We start from the raw sequence: 12,835 nt of genomic DNA on the forward strand, positions 1-12,835 counted from the left end.
GTAACTACTTTCAAAGCCTGAATATAATCAAAATCATAATGGGTGACCTTGAAGTCAGAGCCAGGAGAGAGGGTCTTAATATCTAATGGCATTGAGATCAGATAACTGACCTCTAATGGGGGTGTGTCTTGCTGAGCAAATTCAACATTCAAGTTAGCTGGACAGGCAATTGGACTAAGCTGAGTGGGCACCTCTTTGATTGTTTTATACCTGGTCACTCAGGTTCTCAGTTTTCAGACTGACCATCTTCCTTTTGTTTCCTCAGACATATAAATGGCATTGGTTCTACAGCAGCATTAAACAGGGAATTATAATCCAACCATGACTGACATGACATTCTGATTCCTTAATAGAAAAAGCTCATTGGGTCCCCATTTGCAAGTTGACTTTCCACAGTTTAATTCTCAAAATGTCACCTTCCTTCTTAGTGTAACCTATGTAAAGCCTGGCACTCTGGTGATCCAGTTTCAGCATGAAGTCATGTTCAAAGAAACAGTGTAGTAGACAAAAGTCCAGTATCCTTACACTGGCATCTTTTGGAGACTGTCAAAGGAAATTCATTCCATAAGCGACAATAAAATATCTGAAGATTCTCTCTCCCTGGTCTTTTGGTCTTAATATCTCAGCCCCTTTATTTTTAAATTCTTGAATTTCAAAACTGTCCCCACCCCTTGCAGTTCTTTGTCATCCCATCTCTCCTCTTCTCCATCTTCAGTTTCCCCCTGTATCTAGCATATCCCCCATTCCCTTTCCAAGGTCAAACTACTTAAAACAGTCTGGTTTGTGCACTTCTCCAGCACTCTACTCCTTTCTCTGGTGCTGCATTGCCAAAGCCTAGGGACCAGCTGGCCCAAAGTCACATACAGGCCTGTGTGATGGGGAGGGACACACAATTGCCTTAAGCTCACAATGGGAGAAGTCAACACAGAATTTCCTTTATCTAGCAATAGGAGGAGGAAATGTTGTAACATTTCAATTTTAAAATATTTTCTTTTTTAAAAAATTTTTGTTGAAGTATAGTTGATTTACAATGTTGTGTTAATTTCTGCTATACAGCCAAGTGACCCAGTTTTATATATATATATATATATATATGTATATATATATGTATGTGTGTGTGTGTATATATATATATATATATACACACATACACATACATATATATATACACATTCTTTTTCGTATTCTTTTCCATTATGGTTTATCACAGGATACTGAGTATAGCTCCCTGTGCTATACAGTAGGATCCTGTTGTTTATGCATCCTATGTATACTAGTTTGCACCTGCTGATCCCAAACTCCCAATACTTCCCTCCCCCACCCCTCCTCGCCCTTGGCAACCACAAATCTATTCTCTATGGCCATGAGTCTGTTTCTGTTTTGTAGATAAGTTCATTTGTGTCATATTTTAGATTCCCCATGTAAGTGCTATCATATGATATTTGTCTTTCTCTTTTTGACTTACTTCGCTTAGTATGATAATCTCTAGGTCCATCCATAACATATTTTCTTTTTCCCCCTCTCATCTAAATTCTGGGATGTCTCAGTGGCAATAGTGCCTTGAGGAGGTCTTCCGGTTCCTTCCCACTGCTGCACTCTGGGGCTCTAAGTATCAGCCCAAGTCAGAGTGGACCTCAGCAGAGGAAAGGAAGCACCGTCTCTTTGCTTCTCACAGCCTTCCCTGCTCAGCTTCTTCCTTCTCTCACTGTTTCTCACAGACTCAGTAGGGACCCCTCCCCCAGCCACTCCCTTGCATTCCCCAAAGCCTGGGTTGCAGCGCAGGCAGCAGGAGAGAAGAGGGAGTCTGCCTGAAGCTGCACCAGGGTGGACGTGGGCTTCCTAGCTACTTCTAATACCTGTCTTCCCGGCATACTTACTAACCGCCTTCGAACAGCGTCCTCCGCTCTATATGGTGGCGCCTTACTACACTAAGAGTTGACAGTTTCATAATGTTGCAGTACTTCCAGAAAATACTTGCCAGGAAAATCCATACTTCACAGGAAGATGATGAAAGTGGCTTGCTAGGCCTCCCAGATCGTGGAAGGATCTGGAAATCTTCCTAATGGATTGAGATCACTTCTTTCCAGATGTCTCTTGAGGCACATTCCCCCTGAATAGTTTGCTACTGTCAGCTCGTTATGCTTCCCCTGGAATTTCTACTTCCCCCAGCCTTTCTCCCCAGAGTGAGCTTTCCATGATTCTTTCCCAGAATGAGATTTTTCAACTCTTGTCTTCTGTGCAAAGCCATAAAGGTTTATTCCATATGGGCTGCATCTTCAACAGAAAGATACTTCTGGTTTTGTGGACTGACGGCTAATGTGTTTTCAGTGAGGTATTTTACTGCCATTGAAATCATGAGTGCAAATTCATGATGCATTTGAGTGAGGGATCTGGACAAACAGGAACATGGTGGGAGGAGAACAAGTATCTCATTCAAAGATTCTTACTGAGTGTCTGTTACATGTCTCTACCATGCAACAGTCTAGACTTTGGAGATGCATGAGCCAAGATCCTTGTCCTCAAGATGCCCATAGTTTGGTAGAGGGAGAAGATGTGTAAACTGTTAAGTGCATAAAGTCCTAAAGTGCTCAAGGTACTAATGTAGAAAGATCCACAGCCCATGAAGGGAAGAAAGAAGGAAGGGGTGATGAATTCTCTTTGGAGGGAGCAGAGAAGTCTTCTGTACTTGTCAGAACTCTTTGAGCTGCAAGTGACAGAAACACCACTTAAACTAGCTTAAGCAGAAGGGAGATTATGAGTGTATATAATTTAGGAAGCCCATGGATGGTTCTGGCTTCATGCATAACTAGATCTGGGACTCAAACAATCTTACTTGGAGCCTCCTTTCTCTGTCTTCCAGCTCTGCTTCTCTCTGCGGGTTAACCTTTCTCCAGCATGGATGTGTTTCTTCCATGTGGCTTGGGATAATTGCCACTCAGATAGACATTATCCCAGCTTAACCTTAGTGAAAAGGGAGCTTTTCTCTCCCAGTATTCATGTGTCTATTCCTAGAAATGTCTCTTCTTGGTTCTGCTTTGGTCCTTTAGCTGCTCCTTGGACCAGTCCCTACTGCAACGAGATAAGGTAGTTTGATTGTCCTAACCTGTATCACACACAAGTCCTGGTGGCAGGAATGAGTCGGGCTACATGTGACTAATCATAACTGGCATTTCCACCACCATTTATAGTGAGGGTATGTGGGTTCTCTGATGGAAGAAAGACTGGGCAGGTGGTTGCTCTAGCTTTATGTATATTTAAGCTGTGTTGTCAAAGAGAAAAAGGTTTTCATTAGATGAAGGAGTGAGGGAAATCCATTATTGTTAGAGGAAGCAGTAAGAGCAAAACCAGGAAGGCATGAACCCACCTGGCAGATCAGGAAACTTCAGATCATGTGTTGAGGCTGGAGCATATGATTAAGGGGGTCATGGCTTGAGATGAAACTGTGAGATACAGAGGGCCCTCTTGGCCATGGGAAGGAACTTACTATTGGCACTGTAGGCAATGAGAGACATTTCTGGGATTTTAGGCCAGGGATGGAAGTAGTCAGATTTCCATTTTAGAATATCACTAAAGCAGAGGGTGACTTGCTCAGAGCCAAGCCTCAGAGGCAGGAAGACTAGTGAGGAAACCACTGCAGTAATCCAGATGGAAAGAGGGTATAAACAGTTCAGCGCTATAGCTTGCGAAAGATACTGATGTAGAGTAGTCTACGTGGGGGGGGTGGTGGTGAAGATAAAGGAGGGAATATTAAGGTTGTAATAAAGGTTCTAGTGGGGAGGTAGAAGGCGTGGAAAATGACGAACAGTATCATCAGGACTTGGTCTTTTAAGACAGTGGAGTGTCTAGAATAAATCAGGTTTCCAACTTGGGTCATGTCATTCTCTGAGATGAGGAATACAGAAGGAACAGATGTGAGAGTAGGGGAGGAGGGATGGCCGAGAGGATGACTCAAGGGTTAGGTTTGAGGCACTGGATATGAACATTTGGCAGTTGGATAGGGGAACCTGGAGCTCAAAGGAGAGATCTAGGCTGAAAATATAGATCTGCTAGTTATCTATACTGATATTGTGTAGGTTGTATAGTTGATGAGAGTAAAGAAAATCATGTAGGCTAAATGTCTACATTTAGACATTTGAGAAGGAGTGAGAAGAGAACCCAAGAGCTAGTGGTTTTGCCTTGATTAAGGGAAGGAGAAGTCTGGGAAGCAGCAAGCTCACCAGGTGAGGAGCATGGCCTGGACCAAGCAAGCAAGCATCAGGAAGCCAGCGGTGGCCCCCTCGAACTTGCTGTACTATGACTCATATCTAACTCTGTACACAGGCTGATTGCACATCTTACCTCTTGTCCAGTCAGGAGTGATTTCAAGACCTAACTCCATCACTGTGGAAGGGGACATAAAGAATCCCACAATAGCCATAGATGCAAAAGTGTCCTTGTGACAGGACTAAGCCCAGAGTCTTCATCAGATAGAACACAGATGAGAACATGCTGATACTGATGCCTGGCTGCATATGTTAACAACTCTTTGATTTCTAGCTTCAACCCAATATGGAGTTTCCTCAGGGGAGATATGAATACAGAATAAATGGGAAAGCACCACTTTCCCACTGTTGCCCTTTCCTGCACCAGCACTCTCTGTGTGGCTCAAAGCCAAGATACCATATTGCCCCACCCTCTAGATCCTATTAGTCCTGAGCCTCATCAGTTCTATTTGTATTGTCCTTTTCTTCCCAATCTGATTGGAACAGCTCTGAGCTAGGATGGGCTTGTTAGTTCATCCATGCCCACCATACCCCAGGGTGAATGTTGCATCCTCCTAAGACATTTTTAAAATGTATTTTTTACTGAGGTATAGTTGATTTACAGTGTAATGTTAATTTCTGGTGTACAGCAAAGTGATTCAGCTATATATATATATGTATATATATATATATTCTTTTTCATATTCTTTTCCATTATGGTTTATCACAGGATATTGAGTATATTTCCCTGTGCTATACAGTAGGACCTTGTTGTCTATCCATTCTATGTATAATAGTTTGCATCTGCTAACCCCAAACTCCCCCACCCCTCATCGTGGCAATCCATCCCTCCCCCATTACCCCTCCCCCTGGCAACCACAAGTCTTTGCTCTATGTCTGTGCATCTGTTTCTGCTTGGTGAATAAGTGCATTTGTGTCATATTTTAGATTCCACACATAAGTGATATCATATCGCATTTGTCTTTCTCTTTCTGACTTCACTTAGTATGATAATCTCTAGGTCCATCCATGTTTCTGCAAATGGCATTATTTCATTCTTTTTTATGGCTGAGTAATATTCTATTGTGTGTGTATATATATATATATATATATATATATATATTCCATTGTATATGTACAGACACAGCACATCTTCTTTATCCATTCATCTGTCAGTAGACATTTAGATTGTTTCCATGTCTCGGCTATTGTAAGTAGTGGTGCTGTGAACACTGGGGTGCATGTATCTTTTCAAATTATAGTTTTGTGTGGATACATGCCCAGGAGTAGGATTGCTGGATCATATGGCGACTCTATTTTTAGTTTTTTGAGGAACGTCCAGACTGTTCTCCATAGTGGCTGCACCAATTTACATTCCCACCAACAGTGTAGGACTTCTAAGACATTTAATGATCTTTTCATCCAGAGGTCAGCAGACTATGAAGCTGGGCTAAATCTGGCCCCCACCTGTGTTTGTCAATGAAGGCTCATTAGAGCACAGACACGCTCATTTATTTATAGATTGTCTACAGCTGTTTTTGTACTGCAATGGCAGCATTGAGTAGTTGCAACAGAGACTGTATGTCCCACAAAACCTAGAATGTTTACTATCTGGCCATTTACAGGAAATGTATCCCAATTCCTATTAATCCATCCTATATACCAGTGCCAGATAATGTTCCTAAAATGCCATTTCACCATATTACTCTCTTGCTTAGCACCCTACAATGAGGTTACATTGTCCGTGTAATAAAATCCAAGCTTCTTGGCCTGGCACCCAAGGCCCTCAGAGGTCTAGTCCTAGCCAGTCTTTTGAATCATCGATCTATATTCCTAAAGGCAAACCCTGCACCTGAGTTTTGTTTCTCTCTTCATTGTCCCTGGAATATGCAGTGTATTTCTACCCTTACTCACACATTCCTTGGAATGTGCTGCCCATTAATCTGTATCTACCTAATTCCTACCTTAGTTAGTTCCTTAAAGAACTAACTTAAAACCTGCATCTTTCACGATCATATCTGTTCACAGTGACCACCAATGAGTCTACTCATTTAAAGATTCCCCGCTTGTACCATCTGGTGATATTTCTTCTGTTCAAGGCATGGTTCACCAATATGATGGAGGGCAATGTGCAGAGTGAGAACTTTATATGAACAAAGGCTCAGAGGTGGGATAAGCCTAGGAAGGGTTTGCAAATGACCAGATCTGTAATTAGAACATTGTCTTTGTCCATTCAGTCTTCTCTAATGAAATACCACAGACTGGGTGGCTTATAAACAACCGAAATTTTTTTCTCACAGTTCTAAGAAGTCTAAGATCAAGGCACCCACCAATTTGGTGTCTAGTGGGGGCCTGCACCTGGTTCACAGGCAGCTGTCTTGCTGGTGTGTCCTCACATCGTGGAAGGGGTGAAAGAGCTCTCTGGGTTCTCTTTATGAGAGCACTGATCTCATTCATGAGCTCCACCCTCATGACCTAATCACCTCCCAAAAGTCCCACCTCCTAATACCATTATCATCTTGGGGATTAAGTTTCAAAATACGAATTTTGGGGAGAACACAAACATTCAGTCTGTAGCACACACAGCACTCAATTAACATGGATGGAACTATTGAGTCATCAGCATCTTGTACCTGTGACATACTATGGTTTTTTTTTTTGATTCTTTTTTAAAAATTAATTAATTGCTGTGTTGGGTCTTCATTGCTGTGCGCGAGCTTTCTCTAGTTGTGGCGAGCGGGGGCTACTCTTCGTTGCGGTATGCGGGCTTCTCATTGCGGTGGCTTCTCTTGTTGCAGAGCATGGGCTCTAGGCATGCAGGCTTCAGTAGTTGTGGCTCGCAGGCCCAGTAGTTGTGGCTCATGGGCTCTAGGGCGCAGGCTCAGTAGTTGTGGCGCACGGGCTTAGTTGCTTCTCAGCATGTGGGATCTTCCTGGACCAGGGCTCGAACCTGTGTCCCCTGCATTGGCAGGCAGATTCTTAACCACTGTGCCACCAGGGAAGTCCCCGACATACTATGTTTTGATTCTGGATTTAAATATAGGACAACTCCGTACCTTGATAGACCATGGGAATGAAAGATAAAATCCAGTAAACCTACTGTTGAGAAATTCTAGAATAAAGAGATAGTGGCTGGTTCTGGAGGTCCTTGCTTTGTCATTGGCACCTTTTAAAATTTTTATTTATTTATTTTTTTATTGAAGTATAGTTGATTTGCAGTGTTGTTATAATCTCTGCTGTACAGCAAAGTGACTCAATTATACGCATATAGACATTCTTTTTTTAATATTCTTTTCCATCATGATTTATCACAGGATATTGAATATTGAATATAGTTCTCTGTGCTATACAGTAGGACCTTGTTGTTTATCCATTCTATATATAATAGTTTGCATCTGCTAATCCCAAACTCCCAATACTTCCCTGCCCCACCTCCCTCCCCCTTGGCAACCACAAGTCTGTTCTCTATGTCTGTGAGTCTGTTTCTGTTTTGCAGATAAGTTCATTTGTACCGTATTTTAGATTCTACATATAAGTGATATCATATGGTGTTTGTCTTTCTCTTTCTGACTTACTTCACTTAGTATGATAATCTCTAGGTCTACCCATGTTGCTGCAAATGGCATCATTTCATTCTTTTTTATGGCTGAATAGTATTCCATTGTATATATGTACCATATCTTCTTTATCCTTTCATATGTTGATGGACATTAGGTTGTTTCCACGTTTTGGCTATTGTGAATAGTGCAGCTATGAACTTCGGGGTGTGTGTATCTTTTTGAATTATAGTTTTGTCCGGGTACATCCCCAGGAGTGGGATTCATATGATAATTCTATTTTTGGTTTTCTGAGGAACCTCCAGACTGTTTTCCGTAGTGGCTGCACTTACTTATATTCCTTTGAGATGCTGGATGGGTGGGCTCTCCTCACTGGTCCTCACTTTTCCCATCTGCTGCCATATATTGTGTGTTCTTGGGCATCCTCTGGGATTAGCAGCATCAGTGATGCACCATAGATTGGAGTTCTTTGGTAAATAGTAAGTTCCTAAAATGTCCTCAGGCCTCACTTTGCCAGGGAGGTTATGTCCCTGACTTGGATATTATGTCCCAGTGGCTTGAGATTATAAGCTACTATTTCTTAAAAGTCTGTGCATTACACAGAATAACTTGGTTATAACATAACTTATTACTATGTTGATTTGAATAGCAGTGGTACAAGCACATCCCCAGAAACATAGCAACTACATAAAATAAAAGCTTCCCTTAACACAGAGCAGAGCAAACCAGGCTTTTACATTATTGTCTTCTCCAGGATTTGGCTGTTGTAGTGTAAAATGCCATTATGTCTTGTCCAACAAGTTTCCCCTGCATATGTGAGTAAAGGGAAATAATCCATTGCAGTAAATGTCTCAGTAAACCACCCCCTTATGTACTTTGGAAACAAAACATTGAACAAGTAAGCTATCATAAGGGCAATCCTTTCTATTCTTCAATTAATCACTTTTATGTGATGTTTATTGTCTATATTGGAGATGTATAGAGAAGAAAAATACTAAGCATACACTCCAATGGAACAGTTATGCTCTGAATAAAAGGGAAATACATCCCTTTAAAACCAGTTTCTAGGCATTGCCTAGAAGTAAACATGTGACAGTAAGTGTAATGGCAAATAATATTTATTAAGCATTTACTGTGTGCCAGGTCATTGTTCTAGGTCCTTTACATATATCATCTCATTTAATCCGTGCCCCAGCCATATGGTTTAGGTACAATTCTTATCTCCTCTTTATGCGAGAGAAGACTTAGATCCAGGGAGGTAAAAGAATTCGTCAGAGGTCATACAAGTAGCAAATAGAAAAGCTGGGAGGTGGACCCAGGCAGACCAAGTCTAGACTTCACATTTACCATAACCTCAGCAAGCCCTCCCAACCTGAAGTGCTCCCTCCAAGATGAACTTTAACAAAGATCACCCATCTAATTTGCATTGTTTGGTAGGTTCAACTGGATGATTTGTCCTATAAAATTTGAAATTGCATTGCATTATTTATATGTAGGATTTTGATAACAGGAATCTAACCCCAGAACTTCCCCGTTTATTCTGTCATCTTTGCAGTGTTGATAACAACCTCTGTCTTCACAATTGAGATATTTTTATTCTTTGTCTCTAAATTAACACTGCACAGAACATGACTCTGTGTGTGTGTGCGTGTGTGCGTGCGTGTGTGTGTGTGTGTGTGTGTGTGTGTGTGTGTAGCAGCTGCCTTTTCTTCTGGATTAAATTGTTGCAGCTTGGCTGAGTGAAGAGAATTTCTCCCACTCACCGAGCCCACAGCAGACATGTTAAGAGAAGGCTGCTGCTTACAACACACCCAGACACGGAGGGGCAGGTGACAACGGTGTGTGTGCCCAGCATCTCTGGAAGGGTCTCTACAGATGTGTACAGCTGCTGCTGCTTCCTACCTTCAAATTCCTGGAGCCAGCACCCACCCATTCTTACAGCCTCTCTCTCTCTCTTTTTATTTTCAAGGAAAAAAGAAAGAGGCAGACAGAAATAGAAGGCAAGCGCCAAGAGCTGGACGAGCAGATACTTCTGCTGCAGCATTCCAAGGTAAGCGGCTGATCCCACAAACCTGTTCCGTTATTAGACATGCAGATCACACGCCAGAGAGCTGGGCAGAGCCTGCCCTGGTGTGAAGGTGCTGCCGCGGGCTGCACCAGCCCTTTTTCATTGTCAGGAAACCATCTCTGGGCTTGTGAATTTCTCAAATTCAGGGCATTGTTACAGCATTCCAATTTCTGCAAGCATGATGAGCTGATAGGTGCCTGTGGATGGGTTGGGGGTGTGTGTGCCTGTGAACCGTGGTGGTTATATATAGAAATTGGGGGAGAATTTCCACATGGTGGGTGAGGCAGTGTTCCAGGGCTGTGTCTCCAGTACATAGATGCTGTGTGTATGTGTGTATACAGAGGTTCCCAAAGATACATTTAACATGCTCTTTATTAAATTAAAAATATTAATCTTTTCTTTCTTGATCTGGAGAAGAGGGAGATAAGAGCAGTATGGTCTGATAAATGAGCAGTGCTGTGCACTTCAGGTTATTCATGTGTTTTCTTTCTACTTTAACAATTTTGAAAGTGTCCTGTTAGAACACTGTCAAAGACAGTATTGAAATGGTTTGACTTGATTGGTTTCCATTGCACCATGAGAGAGAGAGAGATGCTTATTTATTTATTTTTCTTTAAAACATAATGCACTTAAGCATCATAATTGATGACAACCCAGGAGAAAGCTCTGTCACTGTCACAAGGACTCCAGTGGTTGCAGAATGTTGCTTTCTGCAGGCTCAGAGAATAGTGTGTCCAGTGGCCAGCTGGGAGTTGCTGCTTGCTTTTCACTGCTCCTGGGCTTTTTTAGAAAAACCCTCTCGTGCTCACACCTGACATTACATGTACAGAAATTGCATCGCTCAGAGGGCTAGTTGGGAAGGTGGGGCTGACTCTCCAGGTGATGCTGGGTGTGGATTATTTTTTAACAAGATGAACCTTTACGGTTGCATTTCCCATTCTTTTCTAGAAGACGGAGTTGTGCTGAATGAATCCTCAGAATAAAATTATCAGCAAGCGAGTTCCTGATTTTAAATAGCAGCATGAGGGGATGTAGGGACATGTGTATGCATATGGCTGATTCACTTTGTTGTGCAACAGAAATTAACACAGTATTGTGAAGCAATTATACTCTAATAAAGATCTATTAAAATAAAAAAATAAATAGCAGCATGACCTAAATCTGCTTCACATATTTATCAGTTCACCATTAACTTGAACTAGAGAAAGGTGTTTTAAAGGAAGAATGGCAGCACGATACTGAGAATATTGCCTGTTTCTTTCTGCTCATCATGTAAATCCATTTATGGACCTTTCTTTGTAGGAAGCTTGCATGTACCTTGTCTGCCACTACTCTTTCCTTACCGCATTCCTGCGGGAGGATTGAAGGCTAAAGTAAGCATCCTCTTCTTACAGAGAGGCGGGGCTTAAACACACTTAATAGAACCGAGTGAATTGTTCAAGGTCAATCTGGACAGAGCTGGATCTCTGGCTCAGAGTATAGTCAACTCACTCCTTATAAGAGACCAAAATGTATTAAACCTCATCAAATTCTTGCTGAAAAGGTGAACTTTTGAACAAGAAGAGTGAAAGAATGAGAGGCTGTTTTTGACTAGACAGACTCCCTCCTCTTTCAGCTCAATGCGGTTCTTTGCTTCTGCATTCCTTGAATCAAAAGTCAGGCAATAAATGTATGTCAGAAGATCATAAGACATTTTGTCTTTGATCATAAGGCAAAAGTTTCTTTTGTCTTACCTTTCATCTTTCTGGGTGTCAAATAAGATACCAAGGATTCATTCATTGCTGATCCAGTCCAGTGTTATAATATTCTTTTCATATTCCATCTGTCCATTTTTCATCCATCCATCCATCCATCCAATAACAGAAACAACAGTACAGATGACTTAGTATTGCATGGGGAAGCAGTGAGATTCCTTCAAAGGCTTAGAAACAAGGGAATAAGGTAGTTCTCTACGGTTATCCTGCTAAAATTCTCACACAGTTGATGAGATTGACTATTTAAGGGAACACCCAGCGCTTTCACCAAGGTTACCTTGCTATGCCTGGGGAGAAAGGATTGGAAATGATGGAAATTTAATAAGTGGAGACCACTGCATTATAATTTCTCTTGCCGGGGAAGACCTCTGTAGTAAGGGTGGACCACTAGCCTTGAGCAACGAAAAAGGGAAGCTCAGAGGTTGCAAAGGTGGTTTATTGGGTGCTACCCTGGAGAGAGACCCCAGCTCTGGGAGGTCCCGCGTGTCTCTGCTCTGGGGAGGGTGGCGTCTGCAGTAAGGTGAGGACAGTCACTGGCCTCACCGTGATGCAGGTGACACGTCCCTCATGAGTCTGCCTCTCTTTGTTCTGAGTCCATCCTCCCCAAAATAGAGTTATTTTAATATAAGGAGGGTGGTGCCTGATTGAGAGAGATGATCACTTCAGGCGCGAGAAATGATTATGTTCTACCTTAAATCAGTTAACTGTTGACTGACCTTAAATAATGTGAGTCATCTTCCCTGTGATCATCGTTTGGAGCTTGGCAGCCTCACTCCCGGATGGTAGTAAATTCATTGAGGTTATAGGTCCCCCGTGAGCTCTCGGTGGAGACTCAGCCAGCTTCCTGACGGCAGCATAGCAGCCATGTCATCCCCGTGTCCATCCTCAATAACAGTCATCATTTTCGTTCAGTGCCCAACATGTGCCTTTAAATACATCCCCTCAATAATGACCACCTAGTAGATACTACTCTCCCCGTCCTACAGGTGAGGAAACAAACTGGTGAGATCAAGTAATCTGCCCAAGAACAGGGAGACTCTGAGTGGGGGAGCCCGATTGAACCCCAGCACTGTCTCCGTAACCATGCTTTCTCCAGGACACTGTTTCCTCCAAATGAAATAATGTGTCTAGAAAGATGTCAGTTACTATCATCACTGTCTCTTTTACTCTAAGTATATTTTCATGGGCTCTGGAAAATTTGGACCATGTGGAGGT

The 12,835-nt window shown here is 42.2% G+C and overlaps 1 protein-coding gene across 6 annotated transcripts in view; it reads left to right on the top strand.

Annotated features, from left to right (window-relative positions):
• PALM2AKAP2 (PALM2 and AKAP2 fusion) overlaps nt 1-12,835 on the top strand; it is a 506,958-nt gene that overhangs the window by 226,334 nt on the left and 267,789 nt on the right. For all 6 annotated transcript variants that reach the window (XM_057548010.1, XM_007178230.3, XM_007178232.3 and 3 more), the window contains exon 3: nt 9,768-9,848. In XM_057548010.1, coding sequence (XP_057403993.1) covers nt 9,768-9,848 — 81 coding nt within the window. The remainder of the gene's footprint in view (nt 1-9,767; nt 9,849-12,835) is intronic.

The sequence above is a fragment of the Balaenoptera acutorostrata genome, chromosome 6 (assembly GCF_949987535.1).
Source record: "Balaenoptera acutorostrata chromosome 6, mBalAcu1.1, whole genome shotgun sequence".
Taxonomy (NCBI): domain Eukaryota; kingdom Metazoa; phylum Chordata; class Mammalia; order Artiodactyla; family Balaenopteridae; genus Balaenoptera; species Balaenoptera acutorostrata.